Source organism: Aplysia californica, unplaced genomic scaffold, assembly GCF_000002075.1.
Source record: "Aplysia californica isolate F4 #8 unplaced genomic scaffold, AplCal3.0 scaffold00145, whole genome shotgun sequence".
NCBI classification, from domain to species: domain Eukaryota; kingdom Metazoa; phylum Mollusca; class Gastropoda; order Aplysiida; family Aplysiidae; genus Aplysia; species Aplysia californica.
Genome location: NW_004797415.1, coordinates 249,551 through 270,937, shown reverse-complemented (window position 1 = coordinate 270,937; position 21,387 = coordinate 249,551). Strand labels below are relative to the sequence as shown.

The 21,387-nt window shown below is 39.7% G+C and overlaps 1 protein-coding gene across 1 annotated transcript in view; it reads right to left on the bottom strand.

Moving 5' to 3' along the window:
- The window catches only part of LOC101853456 (RNA-binding region-containing protein 3), a 31,671-nt gene that overhangs the window by 984 nt on the left and 9,300 nt on the right, over nt 1–21,387 (bottom strand). Inside the window, exons 2-14 of the mRNA XM_005097033.3 lie at nt 19,881–20,151; nt 18,369–18,416; nt 17,843–17,946; nt 13,935–14,054; nt 12,608–12,719; nt 10,640–10,708; nt 10,184–10,290; nt 7,621–8,150; nt 6,887–6,942; nt 5,558–5,660; nt 5,059–5,153; nt 4,263–4,321; nt 3,428–3,560 (exon numbers count right to left, since the gene is read on the bottom strand). Of these exons, the coding sequence (XP_005097090.1) occupies nt 3,428–3,560; nt 4,263–4,321; nt 5,059–5,153; nt 5,558–5,660; nt 6,887–6,942; nt 7,621–8,150; nt 10,184–10,290; nt 10,640–10,708; nt 12,608–12,719; nt 13,935–14,054; nt 17,843–17,946; nt 18,369–18,416; nt 19,881–20,003 (1,659 nt within the window). The 5' untranslated portion in view covers nt 20,004–20,151. The remainder of the gene's footprint in view (nt 1–3,427; nt 3,561–4,262; nt 4,322–5,058; nt 5,154–5,557; nt 5,661–6,886; nt 6,943–7,620; nt 8,151–10,183; nt 10,291–10,639; nt 10,709–12,607; nt 12,720–13,934; nt 14,055–17,842; nt 17,947–18,368; nt 18,417–19,880; nt 20,152–21,387) is intronic.

The following is a 21,387-nucleotide window of genomic DNA, read 5'->3' as shown; positions in this document are numbered from 1 at the left end:
CGCCACTTGTAATTTTCATAATTTATCATTTTTATGTTGCATTTTATTGAGATGAAAACAGTTTTCAATTGGCGTTACACATTTGTTTGTTTGATTATTTGAAGCAATGACAAAAATAAACTCAAACCCACTTGAGTTACTGTTTGAGGATGTGCAAGAAGCAGCCTTGAAGGCATGTATTTTAAACCTTCTCAATAGAACAATTGGGATCTAAGTATTGTAAGTCACTTTTGTGACCATCTAGTATGCTTTGTTCAATATCAAAACCAACAGAAATGAGTGTGTATGTTAGACCTAAAATAATGAAAACACTGTGCTCGATCTAAAAAAACACCAAAAAAAACCCAAACAAAATACATCCATTGTAACTCACCTCACCAAGAAAAACCCCCCATCAAAAGCAACACTAATGGATCAAGGGACACTACTTAGGAATTGAACAGACATTAACCCTTTGAGCCCTGACCTCCTCAGGCTACTATGCCCCTCTGTCTGAGCTCCTGATAGATTCCCACCTTTTTATTCATATCATCGTCAGATTCATATTTCATATCCCACTGAGGGTAGTCTTCGACATTACCAGCATCTAAATCAGAAAGATCTTCAAAATATTCAATAATGTCCTGTGTAGTAAGCACCGTTTTCTATTCACTTTTTGTCCCAGGTGGGCTGGTTTGGGCATAGGGCCCAGGGCTCCCCTTTACGCACATTTGTGCGTATATTACCCTTTAAACCTGCAAATTACCCCCTTAAAGTTTTGGTGGTGCGTGAGCTTTACTCTTTAAAATTTCGTCTCGGGGGTTTGCATACGCTTTAAAACTCCGGTAGTGTGCGTCTGGCAATCATCATTTCCCCCCTTCTCTACCCTGAAGCCGAGTCAATGATTTAACTACACACCCACACACATAACATCACAGTCACCTTTTATCTGGGACTCTTAGAAGCAGAAGACCTAGATCTAGAAGAATCTACTCATCAGCTGCGCGCAGTTCCCGACGACACCGGCTTGCTTGAGCACAGAAGCTCCGCCCACATTGTGGTCGCTCGCATTATATTTGCCCCATCCTTCTTTAACACACTAGATCTAGTAAACTTGAATTGTCCACCATCGAACAACTGGGATGGCTCTGAAGAATAAGGAATTAGTTTATTTTCCAAACCTGCCACTCATCCCGATGTATTCGGGATATCCAGATTATTTGCCCCAAATTTCCAAGCATCTCGATTTTCCCAATGTTGATCCCGTGTATTCGGATTTAAAATTTTTTTTTTTGGTTCCGTCTGTTGTGCCGGATTTTTTGTAAAATCTTACTCTGCCTTCTTTTCTGTCGTGGGAAGCACTCGTTAATAAACTTTTTGTCAGCAGAAACTCGAAGCACTATTTTCCGAAATGCCTATGTCGAATTTAGTTGTTGTGTTGGATCTTTGCACGCCAGTGTTGTTTCAAGAAACATGTACAATGGAAGTAGTACTGGTTGGGAATTCCCACTTGGGACATTCTCAAGACCTAGGCCCTAAATCATAATCATTTTCGCTTTTATTTTTGTTTCAACTCAGAATTCTCCACTGATGGCCTGACTGATAGCTGTTTAGTTTAAATTGCGACGTACAAATGGTCAATATTATTCGTAGTTCTGCTATTACTTTCAAAACAAGCTTTATCCGAGTTCTGGTTAGCCGGGCTCGTCATCAAGACCCGTCAGTAAAACTCTTTCAATCGCGCTTTCGCGCCACGTGACATGTCTCCGACCAAAGTGAGTTCCGCGTGTGTCGTGGACCGTCCGTGTACGGGGTCAATTTAAGTTCATGCACACCGGCTGAAGCGTCTTTCGGGACTTATCTGGGGGGACGGGACGGGGCGCGTGTAAAACACTAACTAGGACAGCTTGACGTGATACTTCAAGATTTTAAAAAAATAATGGTAAACACACACAGGCACGGGTACGCACACGCACAAACTCACCCCCCCCCCCCCCCCCACACACACACACACATACACATTCCTGGAAATTGTTTAAGTCAGTTTGGCAGTGACCTTGGTGATTTGTCGTTGATCCCGATTTTTTTCCCCCACTGAGATCCTGACTTAGTTTTTTTTTAGCTTTAGTAGAGGTTTTACGGCGCTCACAACTGCATAAGGTCATATGAGCGCCAAGGGGTGGATGTCGACAGGGAAGTCCTTACAGGGAATCAGACTTACTCTGCTCTCCTCTCTAGCTTCAACAGCACAAAGTCTGCTTTGACTATCAAGGCACCCCGGAAATAGCGGGTCACAAGAGTGTGACAAACATACAAAAGAAGTAGAGGAAAATGACGATAATAAGGATTAGGAAAGAAAAGGCAGCACAGTATGAGTATGACATTGTTAGATCAGCCCATTTACAATTCTACTGAGCCCTAGCACGAGAAATGTCCCCCCTTTTGGGAATGACCTAAAGACACTTCAGTCAGTGGCACTGCCCCGGGAGGGGGGTGATCCTGACTTTTAGATTTCATTGATTGGCAGGTCTGATTTTCTTTGTGCATTACAGTTGGAATTGACCCCTTTTGGTTTGTCAAATTTATTTTATTTTTGATTGGCTCAACGACCACCACCCTTCCCCCCTCCAAATGGACACAACTCTAAGTGTAGTCAATATTACTCATTTATTTCTTGCTGTTACTAAGAAACCTTAAGTTAATTAAAAAATTGTTAGCATTCAATCATAGTTATGGTCACTATATGTGTGTCTTAGTTTAGTTTAGTACAGGGTTTTACGGCGCTCGCAACTGCATAAGGTCATATGAACGCGCGAAACACAAGTTGGTAGCATTCGCAACAGTTCACTGCACGTTTGGTCGACAATTAGATTTTAAAATGCTAAAATACTAAAATTCAGTGTAAATATATTTGCGATTTAAAACAACTCTTATAAATAACAATAAAAATGTTGTGTCTGTGTGTATGTGCGTGCGTGTGAGTTAAATGTTTACATGCAAAAATTCTTACTATAAAATTAGGAAATAATTGACTTTTACCCTTTAAGTTTCTTAAACAAGGGTTTAAATATCCATTAAGATAGAAAACCAAAGGGTGAAAGAACCTCTTAAGTTTGTCTGAAAAGGGGAGCCCTGATAGGGTCTCACTCACAGGTGTACTAGTGGCTAGGGCTCAAATGATTAAATAACAAGCCTTTCCTATTTGCAACTGCTGAGACCAATTGTGGGTAGGTAAATAGTGTAAAAACAGTTGAGAAATCAAAACCAACAGGGATGTGGGTTTGGTGTTTCTTGTATGTCTAGGACTACCAACGCAGTGTTAGTATCGGCAGTCAGTGAGTTTAACAATAACATCAATGAAACTTTGCCACAACATACAAATTTGAAGACTAGTATTAGGTGAAAGAAACTAACAGGGTCATAAGTGTCCGGCAGACAAAAAGGATACCACCACCATAGGTCTGTCCTTTAATACAAAGGCATTTGTCTCCTTGAGCGCACTCTTTGCTGCATCTTCATTGGGAAAAGTGATGAATGCCTGACCCTTCATCCTACCCTCCTTCATCAGCCGGATGTCAAATCTAAAGAGCACAAAGTCAATGTCGTACAGTGAGGTTCATCACGAATAAGTAGCAGAAGTAAAGGCAAAACATATTGGACCAACAAAACTGCTTGAAGTTCACACAATAAAATAACAAACACACTCCACTCTCCCTTTTCAGCCCCTGGCTACTTGATAGTATTGCGCAAAGACAAAGAAATAAACTGTAATAGTAAGGCAAATTGTATGAAATACAAAACAAAACAGAGCAGACACCATTGTTAACCCTTCCAGTCCCAGGCATTTTTGTGCACTCCCTAACCCCAGTCCTAGCCAATACAGCAGTATTTCAGAAAGAAGAGGCATGCATTTTAAAACGTGATGAAGTATCTTTGTAATGAGGTTTAGATAATAACATTTAACAATGTTTAAAGGTAAATTAACAAATATTATTACAAAAAATTAAAGTTTAATTAGAATCGTATATGCTCTTGGGACGGTGGGAGGTACAAGTGCTGCTGAAAATATACGCGCTTGGGGTAGAAAGGGTTAAATCATAGTTTATGGCCAGTCCACAAGATAGCACTAACATTTCACAAAAATTAAAAAACATATATTTTGGTCAATATTAACTTTGAGTACACTGTACCAGAGCACCCACCAACCATACACTACAAATATGAGAGACATCTTAATAACCAAGATGACAAAGAGGACACAAAAATCTAAAGAAATCACTTACATGTTCACTTCGGTCTCAGAGTCCCAGTCGACGTGGCGGCCAAAAATCCGATGGAGGTCCTATGAACGAGACATGATGATCATTGTCCAGAGACCCCGGTGGATATTTCAGACATTCTAGTAGGCCTACATGACATACTATGTAATTTGCGAATTGCATTGGGTATATTATTTTTTTATGTATTCGTATGTGTGCTAATTTCGTAACGACGTGAAAGCTTCCGCATGTGATAAGCAAGTAGATGTGTGTGTGTGTGAGCGTGCACGTGTGTGTGAGTGTGTGTGCCTCTAGTAATGTGTGTGTCTCTGTGTGTGTGAGTGTGTGTGTGCGTGTGTGTCTGTGAATATATTCGTACATGCATTTATGTAAAGCGCCTAGAGTTGTGTTCACACAGGAGTGGGCGCTACAGAAATGATCTGCATTATTATTATTATACTACAAGGCTCAACAAAATTAGACAAACAACAAAAAGCTTTCACCAACAAACCTAGTCCTGGTGTTACAATGTCAAGACACATTACCCAGCACAACACACAGAAACACACCATTCACTCATTTTAAGTGTATTTAGACATTGCTGAATCCAGGGCTCGAATCAGAGAAGGGCTAAAATTATTTTCCTCATTCTTTCAAGAACATTTCCCTTCATCTTGGGGATTCAAAAAGGGAACAAAGTGTTCTGCCTTCAAAATAACCCACACAGTGCCTTGCAAAGTCTTTCCAAATTCAACAACAAAGAGTTAAAGTTAAAAAGCTTTACAGATTGTTCACAGGATATCATCAAGTCAGCACTAACCTCTTCTGACACTTGCTTGGCCAAGTTCTTGATGTACAAACGGCAAGATGGTTCTCCTGCTGCATAGCGTCTGAACACACTCAGTTCCTTCATCTCTGCAGTTGTTAAATAAAGCAAAATTATTTCATCAAAAGGACAACGGAACTATTTTTTGCTTCTAATTTGAAAATTGATGTGTAATTGCAAATTATGAAATATTTTAGTGAGCTGTGCTCCACACACTGGATTCTTCCATTTCCGTTCAAACTGAATCAAATACAATCAAATATGAATCTATCATCAGTATGCATCATAGTAAAGGAAAAGAATATATATATATATATATATATATATATATATATATATATATATATATTTGGGCTTATGAATTTGACTCATTGATTGTGCAGTAGTGTGTGAAAGTCTTTAAGTGTAGTTTTTCAAAACAAAATAAGCTGTTGTTCCAATGAAAATACAGTAAAAACATACAGGAAAAATAACAACATATACAGAAACTAACCAGACTCGGACAATCTTGACTTTTTCAGCTCAGAGGAAGAGATAAATCTTGTCCTGCTCCACTTTTGCTCTGAGGATTCATCTTCCTCCTCATTCTTGGTCTCCTGGAACAAGAAAATTAATTTTTGTTGGGCAAAAAAAGCACGTTTAGCCACATAAAATATCACATTGATTGAAGAGGCTAAAAGGGCATAATGATGAACATTTTGTCTTGAGCCAAGAGAAGACCAAACACAGAGACTATGCAAATGTGTAGAATTCTACAGGTGTTTAAAAACTTTCAGCTTTAGAGTCATTTCCACCTGGATCCAAAAGCACTCTCTACTCTAAACATCCAGTTATGACTTTTCCGTCTGAGTTCACTTTCAACTGATAAGAATATACACAGCCACAAGCTGACATACAAACTGTGTTTTCCTTGAGTTTCTAGAAGACAGACTGTTGAAACTGAAGTATAATTTAGAAATCGAACAGCACAGGTACATTTGAACTAATCTGTTCAAGCCTTAGGAATTAGAAATAAAAATCTCTTGTTAAGTACAGTGAAACTCGGATTCAACGAGAGGAGATGGATTCCCCATTTTATTTCTTCTTTAAAATCAATAAAAATAACCTAGATTCAACGAGCACTTAAATAATCAAGCTTGGATTCAACGAGGTCGCTTCCAGAGTGAACAGCCCCCGCAGACGTGGCTACACTCATTTTTCTACTACAACAAACTTTACTTTATCAATTCCCGGGAACCATCCATTGCAACTGCATCGTGAACCATTATTCACTTAGCCGATCGCATGTGATCAATCAGCGGCCTTCTTTCATACCAACACATACATTGTTGGCACACGTGTGTTGGTGTCTGATAGGCAGCCTGCACACGTGTGACTGTGTGTGCGTGTCTAGGGGTACCAGCAGTAAGGGCGTGGAACGTCGCAGATACAAACGTTTCACAGTCTTTTTTTTTTCCCTGGCAACTGATCATTATTACAATGATAAGCTGGTGTTGACATAGATCTAAGTAATGAATTGCGTGCTGGTCTATGGAATCACAAGTTGCCGTATGCTAGACTCTAATAAGCAACACAACTTTTTGGTAAACAACCGAGATAAAACAGGCGTGCATTTGAATGAATCGTTTTTTTTGGTTTTTTGAACAGCTCATAATATGCAAGCAAATCAGGCACCACTTGTTACCTCTCTTTATACATTACTTGTTTGGGGCCTGTAATTATCAACACAAAACCTCATGTTGGCTATAACGAATACTCAGTCGGATTCAACGAGATTTTAGGTCAGGCCCGTCGACCTTGAGGAATCCGAGTTCCACTGTACCTTAGGCTGTGGCTGTAAGATTCCAAATCCTCCCACAACTGGTTCCTGGATCTGACCTGAAAAAAAGAAAAATATCAGGTTTTCAAGATCAAATCCTTGACAAACAAAGTGTTTCATTCTGGTTTGACAAATCAATAGTCTTTAATAAGAGATCAACAAATCGTAAATATGTTACGATGCCATGATAATGGAGGCACTCCTTGTTTTGAGGAATTTGAAAAGATTTCCAGCTTTGTGTCTTTCCTCGACTCAGAACCTGTTTTTTATTACTTTAAAATGTGTTGGCACATTTACATCTTAAATGACCCTTACCAGTGCAGTGTTTATTTAGGTGTTAAGACTCACATGAAACTCTCAGTACATTTCTTTTGCTTCAAGGGTAACCTCCTTTTATATGAAGTAGAACCAAACACCCTATATTAAATGTCCCAAATTTAGCTTGGTTCATCTCACACTCCGTCATCTTGCAGCCACATCATCTATTCAGCAAGCCCTGCACTTCCAGCTCCAATGTTGTATGTAATGGTCTGGTTCTTTGTATCACAGAATAAAGAAGAGGGGTCAAATCCTTTGATGAAAAGATATTTTATAGAGTATCTTCATCTTTCTGCAGAGAATTAACTCATACACCATAGGTTCCTCTTGACAGGGAAGGTAAAAGCTGTCAGCCTGCTGAATTACCTTTAGTGTTGATAGGGGCTCTAAAACATTAACAAACAACAACAACAAATTACCATCTTCTGAAACTCTGAAGTCTGAAACATTCCCTTCTCTCTGCAGACGCGCATCCTCACTGTGCAAGCGGGGCCCTTCTGAAGGGGGAGCAACTTGTTCCTCTAATGTCCGCTGAGACACAGGAGAGCTGGGCTGTTGTGAGGGAAGAGGTTGTGGTGGTAGATGCAGCTGGTCGCTTGGCTGAGACATTGAGAGCTGAGGTGCTCCAAAAGGCAATGGAGGACAAGGAACTGTGGGAACAGAGGGATCATACAAAGTCGAAGAAGAAAAGACCGTCTGAGGTAATGATGACAGTCTACGAACATCGGGCTGGGAGGCTGGAGGCATCAGGGTTCCAGAGATCTTCATTTCAATTTTCCGAGATGGTGCAGAATCGCTTGTTTTCTCAAATACTTCAGTGACGGGCAGGACAGGAGCAGAAGGCACAGAGTACGTGTCCACATCTTGGAGGTCCGACAACCGAGGTTTCTTGTGGGGTCGTCTTTTCTTTACCAGAGATCGTCTTTCTGTCACTTCTTTGACTTTATTTCTAAATAAGAGACAATAAGACAAAAATCATGTAGAAAGTTGAGTAATGCTCCTTGGCACACACTGACCTAATCAGTTACATGCTCCATCATTACACAACCTGGCCCTCCAGGAAATCGCGGTCTTGCGGCCGCGTTTTTCGTCGAGTTCCGCAATAAACCCGCAATTTTTAGCAATTTTCGCAATTTCTTGCAATTTTAGGCAAAAATACATCAACGCTTTAATCTTAACAGAATTTTTAATACGAAATGTTGCGAGTTCAGAGCCGATAGGCCTACGTAAATCATGGTATCCGCCCAGCTCAAGCCTACTGAGCGTACTCTAAAAGCTATAACTACTATAACCGGAAATTCAGGCCGGAATGCATCATGTACAGCACAAACTGAGACATAGGCTCGGCCGAGAAGGTGGCCTTCTCTGGGTTAGGCCTTTATCTAATGTGTGCAAGCGTGCACGTGGATAAAAAAGTAGGTGTGTGCGTGTGTGATGTGTACGTGAGTGTGTGTGCGTGTGAGTGCGCGCGCGTGATTATTGTTCGTACATGATGCATGTGTCTACATACACGGTAACCGTGCACCTAGTCTCAGTATCTACGTACACGGTAACCCACCGGAATGAATATTAACGCGTCTTGTCGGGCTCGCCATCGTTACCGGTCAGTGAACCTGTGCTTTCGCATCACATTGTGAGTACCGGTTGGAGTCACCAAAGTTCATTCAAAGTCTGTGAGCTACGAAGTATAGGGCTCCGGAATGGGAGAATTATTGATTTTTTTTTTTTTTATTAATGTACCGTGGGGGGGGGCCTAGAGTTGAAGGCAACACCGGATGACAAAAACTGAACTTGGATTTCTTAACTGCCCGGTTACCATGTACGTGACACTGAGACTACGTGTCCGCGTACCGTGTACGTAAACACCCCGTTATGTAAAACGCCTTAAGCTGCGTTCACACGGGAGTGGGTGCTATAGAAATGATCTAGATCTCCATTAGTACATGTATTACTATTGTTTATAAATGGAAAAAAAAATTTGCTGTATTTTACGATTTGACTTAGTGTTAAAACAATACCATGCCGGTTTTAAAACAGAAAATTTCTGAAATAGATCTAAATACAGATTACCGGTGTATCTAAGGTTTCAAGAGAAAAATAGAACAGGATCTGATTTGATTGGAGCATAAGCTTATTTTGTATTTAAAGGTTGTTTCCAAAATCTCTCGTCAATTTTTTTGGTTTTTTATAGACTAAGCCTCATACACTTCTATATTTTTGCATGAACCAAGTACCTGGTATGTACTAAATTTGGTCAAATTTTATGCCTTCATTTAAAAGTTATTACCAAAACTGAGGGTTCCGTTATTTTGCGTCACGTGTTATCACATTATATTTGGTTGATAACTTTATTGTTGACGTACTCGTGTGTTGTTACTAGTAAATGTTAATAACATTTGATGAATTTGTATTGTTTGTCATGATTTTTTAAAAGGCTGTGCTGCTTTTATGCTACCGGTACTCAAAATTGTCATGTTTTTTTAACTAAAAATGTTAAGCCCGTATTAATGCGCCTGGGATGGGAAGGTTGCAATTTTTTTCAATTTTTAGGCGGTTTACCTTGCAATGTTTTGCAATTTTTCTATTTCAAAAATGCAATTTTCTGCGGGGCCAGCACAACAAAACTATGACAGGACAATGCCTCTTCATCTCTTACAAGGTGACTGAACAGAATTTAGATTTTGTTTGAGACAGACGAAGACAATAGCAAAACAGGGGAAAAAAAAACACACTAGAGCATTTACCAAATATCCAGGTCAATCAAATACCCACAGATAATAAAAAAAAGAAGGTATCATTTTTAACATAATTCACAGATGTATCCAATATTCAAGTCGAAAAGCATACGGAATGCAAATAATACTCTTAGGTATTCATCAAATAGGCCTACATTCAATATTAAACAATCACATTAATGTAGAAAGAGTAATAAGACAGAAGTCATACACGCCACTCTGCTTCTTAGACTTCATAACTCTGCACCTTTCTCCTCCACTGCCACTATCCAGTTCCGATTCAGAAGAACTGGAAATGTCCATCTCACGTTGAGAAATGTCATCAGGAACAGAAGCCATATACACATCTGGAACCTGGAACAGACAAACAGTCAGATCTGAAATATCGCAGAATGCACAATAGATCTAGTACTTTTTCAAAAAGTGACTAAACTCAAAAGTTGTTTTTAAAATTTTTGACACGTCAAAGATAAAAATCAGTCATATGAAAAGAAAGCATTGACTCAAGCAATCAATCAGACAACGAGTTTTCAACAATGTTCAAACACAATTGTTTCAGCATTACAATGAGGAGATTACTATCAAAAGATAAAACCCAGAAACTTAAACTGACCACAATGTCATACAGAGATAAGATTTTTTTTAGCATAAAACACAAAGTACACTTCAAACAAACAGAAAATATCTGAGAAAGTATACGAACAATCGGTGGCTTGGGGGTAACCATTCCAAAAGGAGCTGGCAAATCCATCTTGTTCATCAGATGTAGAACCTGATCATAAACACAAAGAAGAGAATTTTCAATGTATTATGACAACGAAGCTACAAAATCTTTAAAAAAACTAAAATTAAAAAATCATCATTCTTTATCGTGTAGCTCCATAACCTTTTCTTATAAAATTTTTTCATCTCCTCAAACAGTATTGAAGATAAATGAAAGATTTAAAGAACAGCATATTTCAAACTGCTTGTTCTGTCGACAAACACAGATATCTCAATTTTCATCAACGCAAATATTTGTGCTGTTCACACACCACACACACATATCCTGTCATCAGTACTTATTGTGAGAAGTACATTCAGTGATATTATTTTGAGGATAGGTGGGAGGGTGGGGTTATGGACAAAAAAATATATAAATTAGGGAAAATGGCAACTACTATGCCGTTATATCAGGAGTGATTACACATTTTTATTCATTGCTATAAATCAATATTCTGCTTCAATAATATATGGTCTTGAAATTACATCTTGTGTCACTGAAGATAAATACTTACTACTTTTATTTTTCTGACCCAGCGGCCCTGTCCATGTGGCAAAGAATTTACAGATTTTTATCAGCTGTGTTTTGTCACTGTATTAAGTATTTCCGATATCTGGGGAGGCAGGTAGGTAGGTGCTACGCAGGTCTTTAACTTGAAGTGCAGGGCAGGAAATGAGATGGTTTGATACTGTTTCATCTTGGTAGTCACACAACGCCCAGTCAGGTGGGGTATCCTTGCGGATCCTATTTAGGTAAGAATTCAGTGGGATGTGTTGAGTTCGCAGGCAAAAGATAGTGACTTGTTCTCTTCTACTAAGGGAATTTAGGGCGGCTTTTGAGTTGGGAGCAATCATGTGTGCAAATACAGCTCTTCCAGTTTTGCCCAATGCCCATCCATTCAGCCACTGTTCCCTGGTATTGCATTTGATGATGTTCTTGACTGTCTGTTATGGTACTGGGTCTTGGGGTTGTGTTTGTGATGCTCCCTTCTTGGCAAGGGTGTCTGCTCCGTCGTTTCCTGGGATGTTGCTATGGCCAGGTATCCACTGTAAAGTCAGGTCAACGGCATAGGTCTGCTCGAAGGTGTTGATTGTTTGAGCCACAGAGAGGCAATAAGGTTTTCAAAATTTGTGTTTTCCAAAGCTTGGAGTATTGATCTTCCGTCTTTGAAAATTACAGTATCCTTGATTTTGTCGGGGTCATCATCATCATCCAGCACCAGATCTGCGACAGACATCGGCAATCATGATTCTCCATTCATTCCTTTGCTCAGATGCTCTCAAAAAAGCTACGTTTCCCTGATCATTCCCTGTTACCCATTTGTTTAGGTTCCCTAAGTATGTTGTTCTGGGCCTACCCCTGCCTCGTTTGCCTTCAATTTTGCCAGTGAGAGCTAGATGTTGAAGACCCTTATGTGTCGTTTCCTGATTGTATTTAACATTGAGCGTCCCATGAGGGCTTCATCAAGCACTACCTCATTTGATTTCTTTTCCTTCCACGATACTCTTAGCAGTCTCCTAAGAAGCCACATTTCTGTTGCTTCTATTTTATTTTCAGTGTATGTAGTGATTTTCCAGCATTCACAGCCATATAGAAGAGTTGACCAAACATAGCATTTAAGAACTTTCATTTTGGTGTTCATTGAGATGTTTCTATTTTTCAGGATTGGGCTCATTTTTATTGAAACTAGCCTTAGCCATTGTAATTCTCCGTTTGTCTGGGTACATAATGAAAATGTTGGTCAGGTGGAGGATTGCTGCTTCAATGGCGATGGCCTCAGCCTCATAATTTGTACAAGAAGTACCACACTTCTTGTCACTGAAGATAAATAAAATAGATATTATCCTTTCACGTTTTCATTTCAAAGATTTTTATTACACAACAACTTGACTATTCTCATAGGTATACCTGTACATAAAACTTTGGAACTGCAGCCAGAGCGTGCATGATATTTGTGAGAATTGACGGAGTCGGGGGAGGGTACTGGTATCTCAACTCTGGTCGTCTTGGGTATTTGAGTCTGTGGAGATAAAACGGAGTGTCACTCTGAACAGTAGTAATGGAAGTCCTTATCTTATGCCAGAGCCTTCAATAAGAACCACATTCACAACAAACATACCCATGCACACATACACTTAGCTTTTTTGTTTAAAAGTTATTTAGAGCAGGGTAAAAATAAAGACAGAAGCAAACAAACAGAGGTTGGATAGGGGAGTGGGTCCTATTCAAGAAGATAGGCCAGCTGACAATGTCCTCCAAAAACCCACTTGTCAATACGCTCCGCATACACAAATATAACTATACACACACTGAGGGACTCTCTTAAAACTCTCCTGTTGGATGGTGGGCACTTTTGGATTTCGTGGTTCAGTGTGCCAAAAGAAAATACATGGTCATCATCACACACCCTCCCCCCTCCCCCAACCGTCCCCTCCCCGCACCTCCCCATCCTCACTTTTCCCATCTATTTCTGGGAAAATATTCTCTTTCTTTTTCGTTTGGTAAGTGTTTTACAGTGCTCGCAACTACTGTATAAGGTCAAATGAGTGGGCTGGACATATTATTATTAAACATTTTCAGTTGGTAGGAAATTTTTCATTTTGCCCGGTTGGCGGCCAAAGCCTACTCTTATCGATTTTAGACCACCAAGGGATCTTTGACATGCGCAACTTTCACACGGGACCTCCGAGATTTTCCATCCTTGTCCGAGAAGGCTAGGTGTAGGTCTTTTGATCTTTCCTACCAGAAGATCAGGGATGTGGCTGAAAGACAGCAGTAAGAAGGGGCCTAGGAGAAGCAGAGAAAGGCTTCAAGAAAGAGTCAGGAGCCCAGAGGAGGGGGAAAAGGAGGTGAGGGGGTGGGGGCAGAAAGTGGAGACGAGAGCGGACCACAGAACACTGCAAAAGAGAAGGAAAGGAGGAGGTGAGAGGAGACAATTTTAGAGAAGAAAATGTTTCCGTTGCTACCCGGATTCGAACCCGGAATGTTGCACATGTAAAGGAAACAACAAATAAATATCCAAACAAACATCACTATTGCTTGCTATCATGCACAGCTCTGCATAAGAGGGTCAAAGGTTAAACTGTCTTTATCAAAACACTCAGAGTGAACACCCATTCATAAGTCACTGTCCCTTATCATTGATTGACGCTTCATGGTATCTCTCTGCTACAAAAAAAAAGATTTAACAAATGAATGACCAAAAACAAATTCTTTTCCTTCTTTCTAAACTTACCCCCATGTAGAAAAGGTGGTGTCAAATTTGATTTCCCTAGGCACTCTTTTCTTCTTCTCTGCTTCTGATAATTCTTCCACATTGTCTTTTTCTTCCTCCTCAGTAACTTTGGCTGGAAGGCTGAAACACAAGTTAATGTTGGATATATATTGTCCTTCAGAAAGCAGTTAGCTTCCACAAAAGTAGATGCATTTAGAGATCCATACCTGCAAATAGAATCGAAACATTAACTGCATCTTCACAACAAACACACATGCACATACTCCGGCTCTTTCTCATATATGTACAGATGAAAGTATACACTAAACACAAATCTCTCTCTCCCTCCCTCCCTCCCTCCCTCCCTCCCTCCCTCCCTCCCCCCCCCTCCCTCCCTCCCTCCCTCCCTCCCTCCCTCCCTCCCTCTCTCTCTCTCTCTCTCTCTCTCTCTCTCTCTCTCTCTCTTCCATACCAGTTTTCATGGTACATATCTTCACAATATTCCTTTTATACTTCAGCGACTTACTCATCTGGGTTATTCACTAAAATCAATTAGAACTGACCAATAACAAAACAGTGATTTCCTACAATACCTTTTTCATGCACACAGCATTTCTAGTAGGAAATCCCTTAACTATTAATGGTGGATTCTTGTTGATCTATTATATGCGACATATTAACTTTTTTTCTTGCCAGTTTGTTTAAAGTGAAGTATTATTAAGAAAGATCCAGTAGCAATCATTTTCTCCACTTTCTTCCATGACGCAATATTGTGTTAATGTCTTTTGGGGTTTTTTTTGTTTTAGTAGAGGTTTTACAGCGCTTGCAACTGCATACGGTCAAATGAGCGCCATGTGTTAATGTCGGATGAACAACATCATAAATATCAATCGATGTTATAGTAATGATTTGTTGCAGAAGAACAAAACACATTCTCACTGTCACAAATTAAGACACTCAGTTTCATAAAACCCTGCTTTAGAGGGTAAGCAAATGTGTAAAGACATAGTGGAATCAGGCGCTTGTCAATTTTTCGACATATGAAGTTATTGGTATAATCTTACAGGATATTCATTTGCCTTGCTTTGGACGGGAAAAAATATCCATTTATCTTCAATGGGAAGTCGACATATTTGCAATTGAAGGAGGTGGGGTCGTCTGGTTTCAGAAGTCAAATTAGTGAGAAAATGGCCTCCAAACTTTGGTGACTTCCACAGCTTGAGAGTCCTTGGAAACTGCAAATTTAATTTTTTTTTTGTGCTTTCAATCAACGTTTTTCCATTAAATCCACGCATAAGTGTTTTTGAATGGACGTGCAAGGTGTTGAGCCAAAACACAAAAATTCGAACAAAAAAGTCCAAACTGGCAGAAAAATGCCAATTTCTCGGATTTCATTCACGGCGTCACTTTTCGCCTGATTCTGTCACTTTTAGTTAGCATGACTCAGCAGCCCACTGGAGCTCCCTGGCTCAGTGTCACGGGGTTAATGATCCCTGCAGTGACTTCGCCAGTGTCGGTTAAGAAGTTCACATTTTCGTCTACGTTTGAAACGATATAACTTCCCACACAGCAGACCATTACACTGATGTACTAAAAGCTCAACGTCTTGAGATTGATTTTGCCTTAGAATGGTTAATTTCTGTGCCTTTGTTCGTAGAGTACCGAATTTGTCCTATTTTAGTTACAAACTTATGAATAAATGATTGTTTACTTTAAAAAAGCATGATAGATCTCTCCAAAATTTGTGTTAAACTGATGACGAATATCATGCCTCTTACCATGAGAAATCTTAAATCTGCGCAAGTAGTAAGTCAAGTTATAAGAGAAGAAAGATGCACATCTGCATTTTTTTAGAAAAGACTCTCAGCTTTAACTCTTGTTTTACCATTAAACGAGAGAAAGTTACTCTGCGTTTGTTCATGAATCAAGCTGTGTCTGTGGCAGCCTGCATACAACTAAGAAAGATATATTATGCGATTTTTTAAAAACACAATGTGTAAATATATGGGTAGAGATAAACTTCTTGTACGGAATAAAAATAATGACAGCTAACACATTAACACATTAATTCTTAGTTTTTGTGCCTGAAATATGCGCGGACACGTATGAATCTAAAGTAATGAGAACATTGTCAATTATTGCAAATGGTAATAGAAATGAAAATAAAAGCTGGATCAGTCTGATTCAGTGTCACTGGAAAGCTAGAAATTATTCTTATAGCCCAATTACGAGAAGTCATCCCTGTTATTCAGTCAACTTAGACTTAGCGTTTCAAGAAAAATAAGGAATTTATGGAGTGTATAGCATTGTAGATGTATACTGGCACTAAAATTGACTTGTACTTTCTCATAGAGAGACTATAGGGTAATTTTTATAAACTTTTTAGAAAATATGCGAATATTCACAATTATATTAGATACACAAAGTTGTATTTGGAGAAAATTACTTCATAGCAAATTGTGCGCCAGATGGATAAATTTGCAAAATTACACCTTTCTATTATATGCGCAGATACCAGCTTTTCTGAGTATCTGCACAAATGTACTGTCGTTCGTGTTCCAAAAGTTCGACAGTTTTTGTCGTGCCGTTTTTTTTAAATTGATTTTTTTTTTTAGTCACACATGTCCAACAAATTTTACCATTTAAATTTGACGACTTCAGCGCGTCTAACGGAATAGCCAGACAAGTTACAATGTCCTTTCTTTTTTGACTATCAAGAGAAGAAATGCGTGCTTTAGGTGTATTAAATGATAATTACCATAAATACAAGGATACACCTAAAACTTTACGTTGAAAAGTACCAAAAATTAAGTCAGCCCAGACAGAGCGGCGACAGGAAGCTGACCCCCATGACCTCGACGTGATGTAAGGCGCTTGGCAGAAACTCTCCACTGAAGCTAAAATTCCACTGCTGGTGCCCCTTGCATTACAGTAGTCTCTGCCCAAGATCCCGGTGCATGGGAGCAAAGAAAATGCAGGATCTTAGGCAAACCGGGATCTTAGCCAACGAACCCAGGGAAGAATCTACGGTGACCCATGTTAAGGCTCATAATAAGAAAATGTTCTCCTTCCACTTTAAAATGAACTGACATGCCCCCTGGATGGGTTTATGACATATGGCGAGCAAAGACTGGTTAACATTGATGACCTATCACAGTGCACAGTGGCATGAGGCGTGCCATTTTCACCTATTATCCTATCGTGAGTCTCAAGACCTATGCTTATCCAGTTGCACTTCCCTTTAACCTGTCGAAAATGTATAGCTTTTCTTCTCTCATCAAGTTCCCTCGCCTTTGTCGTTACGAACCATTACGTTGTGACCACATAAATCAAAATTCAGTCTGTCTTGAAAACTCGGGAACAGAGAAAACTGCTGCAATGGTCAGGGAAGAGTTCACAGCACAATGTGATCCCGCCTGGAGCGAAGTGATATAAGTTTAGATAGAGAGCTCAGGTATGAGTGCGATTGTCAGGGAAAACAAACATGTAGGTTAGTTCACACATCAGTGTGATTCCATCTGGGGCAAACTTTCTACCGTTTCATCGAGTTCTACAACGCTTACATGATCACATTCACGAGAGTGGCTGATCTTTGACGCAACGGGCAGTTCATTGATCTCAACTTTTTACTCTTGGTTGATCGGCTGTGTCCGCCTGGGTGTTTGTTCCGTAAATTATTATCAGAAATGCGGGATCTTAGCCAAATGTAGACCGTCAGAGTGGATCAGAGAGGGATCTTAGGGGTGACTTTTGTATAGTAAAAATTCTGTTTTCTTAAAACAGCGGGATCTTAAGCAAACCGGGATCGTAAGCAGTGGGATCTTAGGCGGAGACTACTGTATTTTGACGACCGCCTGATTTCACCACAAAGCCTTACAAATATATTTCGAGTCGTCAATTTGCTGCCAATAAACGAATATAATATTTACCCTTCACCATCCACCACAAATGGAATGCTTTCAGTTTTTTTCTGAGCATACTCAACCACTAGTGTAGACCCTAAGAATTCAGCTTGATGAAGCTGGTCAACAACCTGGAAATTGAGAGTAGGCAGCATGAAAAGTATCATCAGGAGACATGCAAAGTGAATGAGGATATATAAAAGTAAGTGTTTGAGCATTTGTGTGAAAGGTTAAGTGTGTGTGTGCGTGGGGGGGGGGGGGGGGGGGGAGGGGGGGGGAAATGAAATTGCCTAAAGACTCTTCCACAGATATAATTTTCATCCATGACAGGAATAACATTATGTTACTTCTCTTTATCTCAGACTCTACTTTTTTTTAAAAATCAAATACATATAAATATATGTAATTTCTAGTCCATGGATCCTAACTTTTTGCTCACGAAATCCATCAATTTGAGTTCATGTTCAGATTACATTAAGTGTCAATTTTTTATTTTTAATGTCAAAATATTTTCAAGGAAAAATAAACTATTAATAAAAACATAAAAACATACCTCTGCAGCTCTTTCTTTACTAGAGAAAACGGCAAAAGCTGTGTGTTTCTGTGGATCGAAAGTAAGTAATGAAAATAAAAAAGGAAACATTAGGAAAAAAACACATGAAACCATAGAAACTGTATGTAGGCCTAGAAGGGGTTTTTTTTTTCGGAGTTCTCTCATTAAAGGACTACAAAGGGAACAAAAATAGAGTTTTAAATGAAAGACCCTAGTAATTACCACTGTTCATGAGCAACTGAGAGTGACAAATTATTTCCAGCCTTCACTAAATACAGTCGAACCCGTGTAAGACGGAATCGCAAGGGAGCCAAAATAAAATTCCGTCTTAGACATTTCAGTCTTAGACAGGGGAATTTAGTGTGGAGATGGAAGGGGTGGGGGGGGGGAAGGCCCAGCCGGTGGGATCAAGGGTCACTGGTCCGGTCAGCCAGCTATCACAAGTAAGTGGTCAAAACTTCACACCGCTCAGCTTCTATCCTCTCTGATAATGACATGCGTCAGTCTTATTCATCCAATTTCCACCAGTGCTTACATTTCATAGGACAACTGTTCTACCTCTATTAAAGACAGAAACGTTTGAACATCTCCTTTGCTTCCACCCTTAGCCCCACCCATTGGTGTAATAAGCACAGTCAACCAATGCCACCCCTCACAAGTATGTAATAACGATTCGAAGAACTCTTTTCTCGGCTGGCTGTACAATCAGGGCGGCAGGCATTGGTCAAACTAATTTCACACCTCTGGCCTCTGGCTACCAATGAAAGTTTCCGAACTGGAGCGGCACTCGAACACTTTCACTGGCACTTGTGATATTTCACATCAACACCACCCTGACCATCTTCATCGCTCAGGGCTCACATAGATGGGGTAACATCTACCCTCAAATTTCACCCCTACTCCCCTTCTTCGCCCTGCAGCATAGCGTTAAGTTTAGAGCCGACGGATTTTGTTTCAAATCAGGGCAGACGGGCAAAACATTTTCCATCTTACACAGGTAAAACCCTCGGAAGGGAAAGGATTTTTCTTTCCGTTTCCGCATTGGACAAGTTTCTGTTTTGTACAGGTAATTAAAGAGGAATTTATCAAGGGGGGAGCGCGGAGAATCCATTAGGACAGGTTTCCATTTTACAAATGTTTATGTTACGGCAGGTTCGACTGTACTAGATTCGTTAAGTTTTTAAGTTTATGAGGGGCAAAGTATACTTGCTGACAACTTTGTTCAGTCTGGCAAGATGATACAACAGTCATATTTTACTTACAGATCTTTTAACACGGTTTCACTTAAAAATAAAACAAACATCTCAAAAAGAAAAAAGGAACCTGATGTAAAAAGTGTTCAAGCAAAGAGGCCAGATAGAAATGTCTATTGTAGATTGATAAGTGATCATGTTTAATGCATCAAACAAACATGAATTTCATCTTACTTTAGCTCCTTCATGAAAGTCTTACCACTTCAAGCATTAGTGGAGTAAAAGTTTAAGTAGTCTACAACAAACTGCTACAACTTACCATTGGTCCACTCCTCCCCATAAGTCGAACTTGAGTTGCCCCAATATGATGAAGTAAATCTTTCCTTTCCTCTTGAGACAACTCACTAGGCAAATGCCTGAACAGAAGAGTTGATTCTTCCATGGTCAGATAGTTTTTTGCTTTGGAATCAATGAACCTTCAGAACAGTGCTTGCAAAAAAACAGACACTTCTATCTGTCGGGTCACAAAGTCACAACGTCCCAAGAACACAACACATGGTAGAGTGTTGACTTTTCTCCTCAAGGCCCACCTTAATAAAAAAGAACAAAAATTAAGATTATATTTGATAAATACAAAAAAATAATTAAACTTGAACTTCTAATATCATTGAGGCTGTTACAAACCAGCTTGTCCAGATAAGAAACAACATCTATGACACCTGAAAAATAGTTCCCTCCATGCTATCATGACACTCTGATGAACATACAATTAACTTCAACGAGTGCTTGCATCTCACAGGACCACTTTGACTACAATAAAACAGATACGATTGAATGTCTACTTTGTTTCCCCCCTTATAGCCCCCATCAATTGGTGTAAAATAAGCACAATCAACCAATGCCACACCCCTCTCATGCATGTACAACGATTCAAGAAACTTTTTTCTCAGCAGGTCAAATGATCAGGGCGACAGATTTCAAATTAATTTCACTCCTCAACCCAGAAAAGTTTCCATGCTGGAGCACCACCTGAGTACTTTCAAAAGCACTGGTGACTGATTTCACACCCACACCATCAGAAAACATTTTGCACCACTCTGACTCAGGGCTCACATGTTACATGGACAGGGTAACACCCAAGGCCAAGGAAGCCGCACACCAACCCCCATTCCTTTCCTCACCTGACGGTATGGTGTAAAGTAAAGGCTAGAGAACTAGAACTAGAACTAGAACCGATGGAACCAAACTTGGGAGTTTTGGTTCAAATCATGGCTAAGCGGGAAAAACATTGTTTATCTTAGACAAATAAAAACCCTCTGAAGCCGCCGAAGGGAAGGAATTTCTCTTTCCATTTCTGTTTCTGGGTTGAATGAACTGTAGGCCTAGTCTACATGAGGTGCTCGTTTTATAGAGAGTCAATCATAGAATTAATTTATCAAAGGGGAAGAGGGGAGATTCCGTTAAGACAGAGGTCTCTTTCTTATACGGGGTACCCAGTGGGGGATCGGGTCGGGTCAGTTTGCTAGCCAGATTGAGGGCGCGCAAAGCGGCTATCGTGGCACAAGCCGATCGCACCCGACTCAAAAACAAACACATTTGTATTCAGAAGAGGCTTGCGTACTTAATGACTTAATAATGATGGCTAGACTGACAAACAGCAAAAGATAGGCCTACTGAATAGCTGAATTGTAAATAATTTATTTTTTTTGCAATACTAAAAGTATATATATTTGTATTTAAGACAAAACCAAAATGTGCCTTACTGACAGTGCATGTATTTTAAACCTGAATAATTACAAATGAGACCTGTGTACTCAACTCAACAG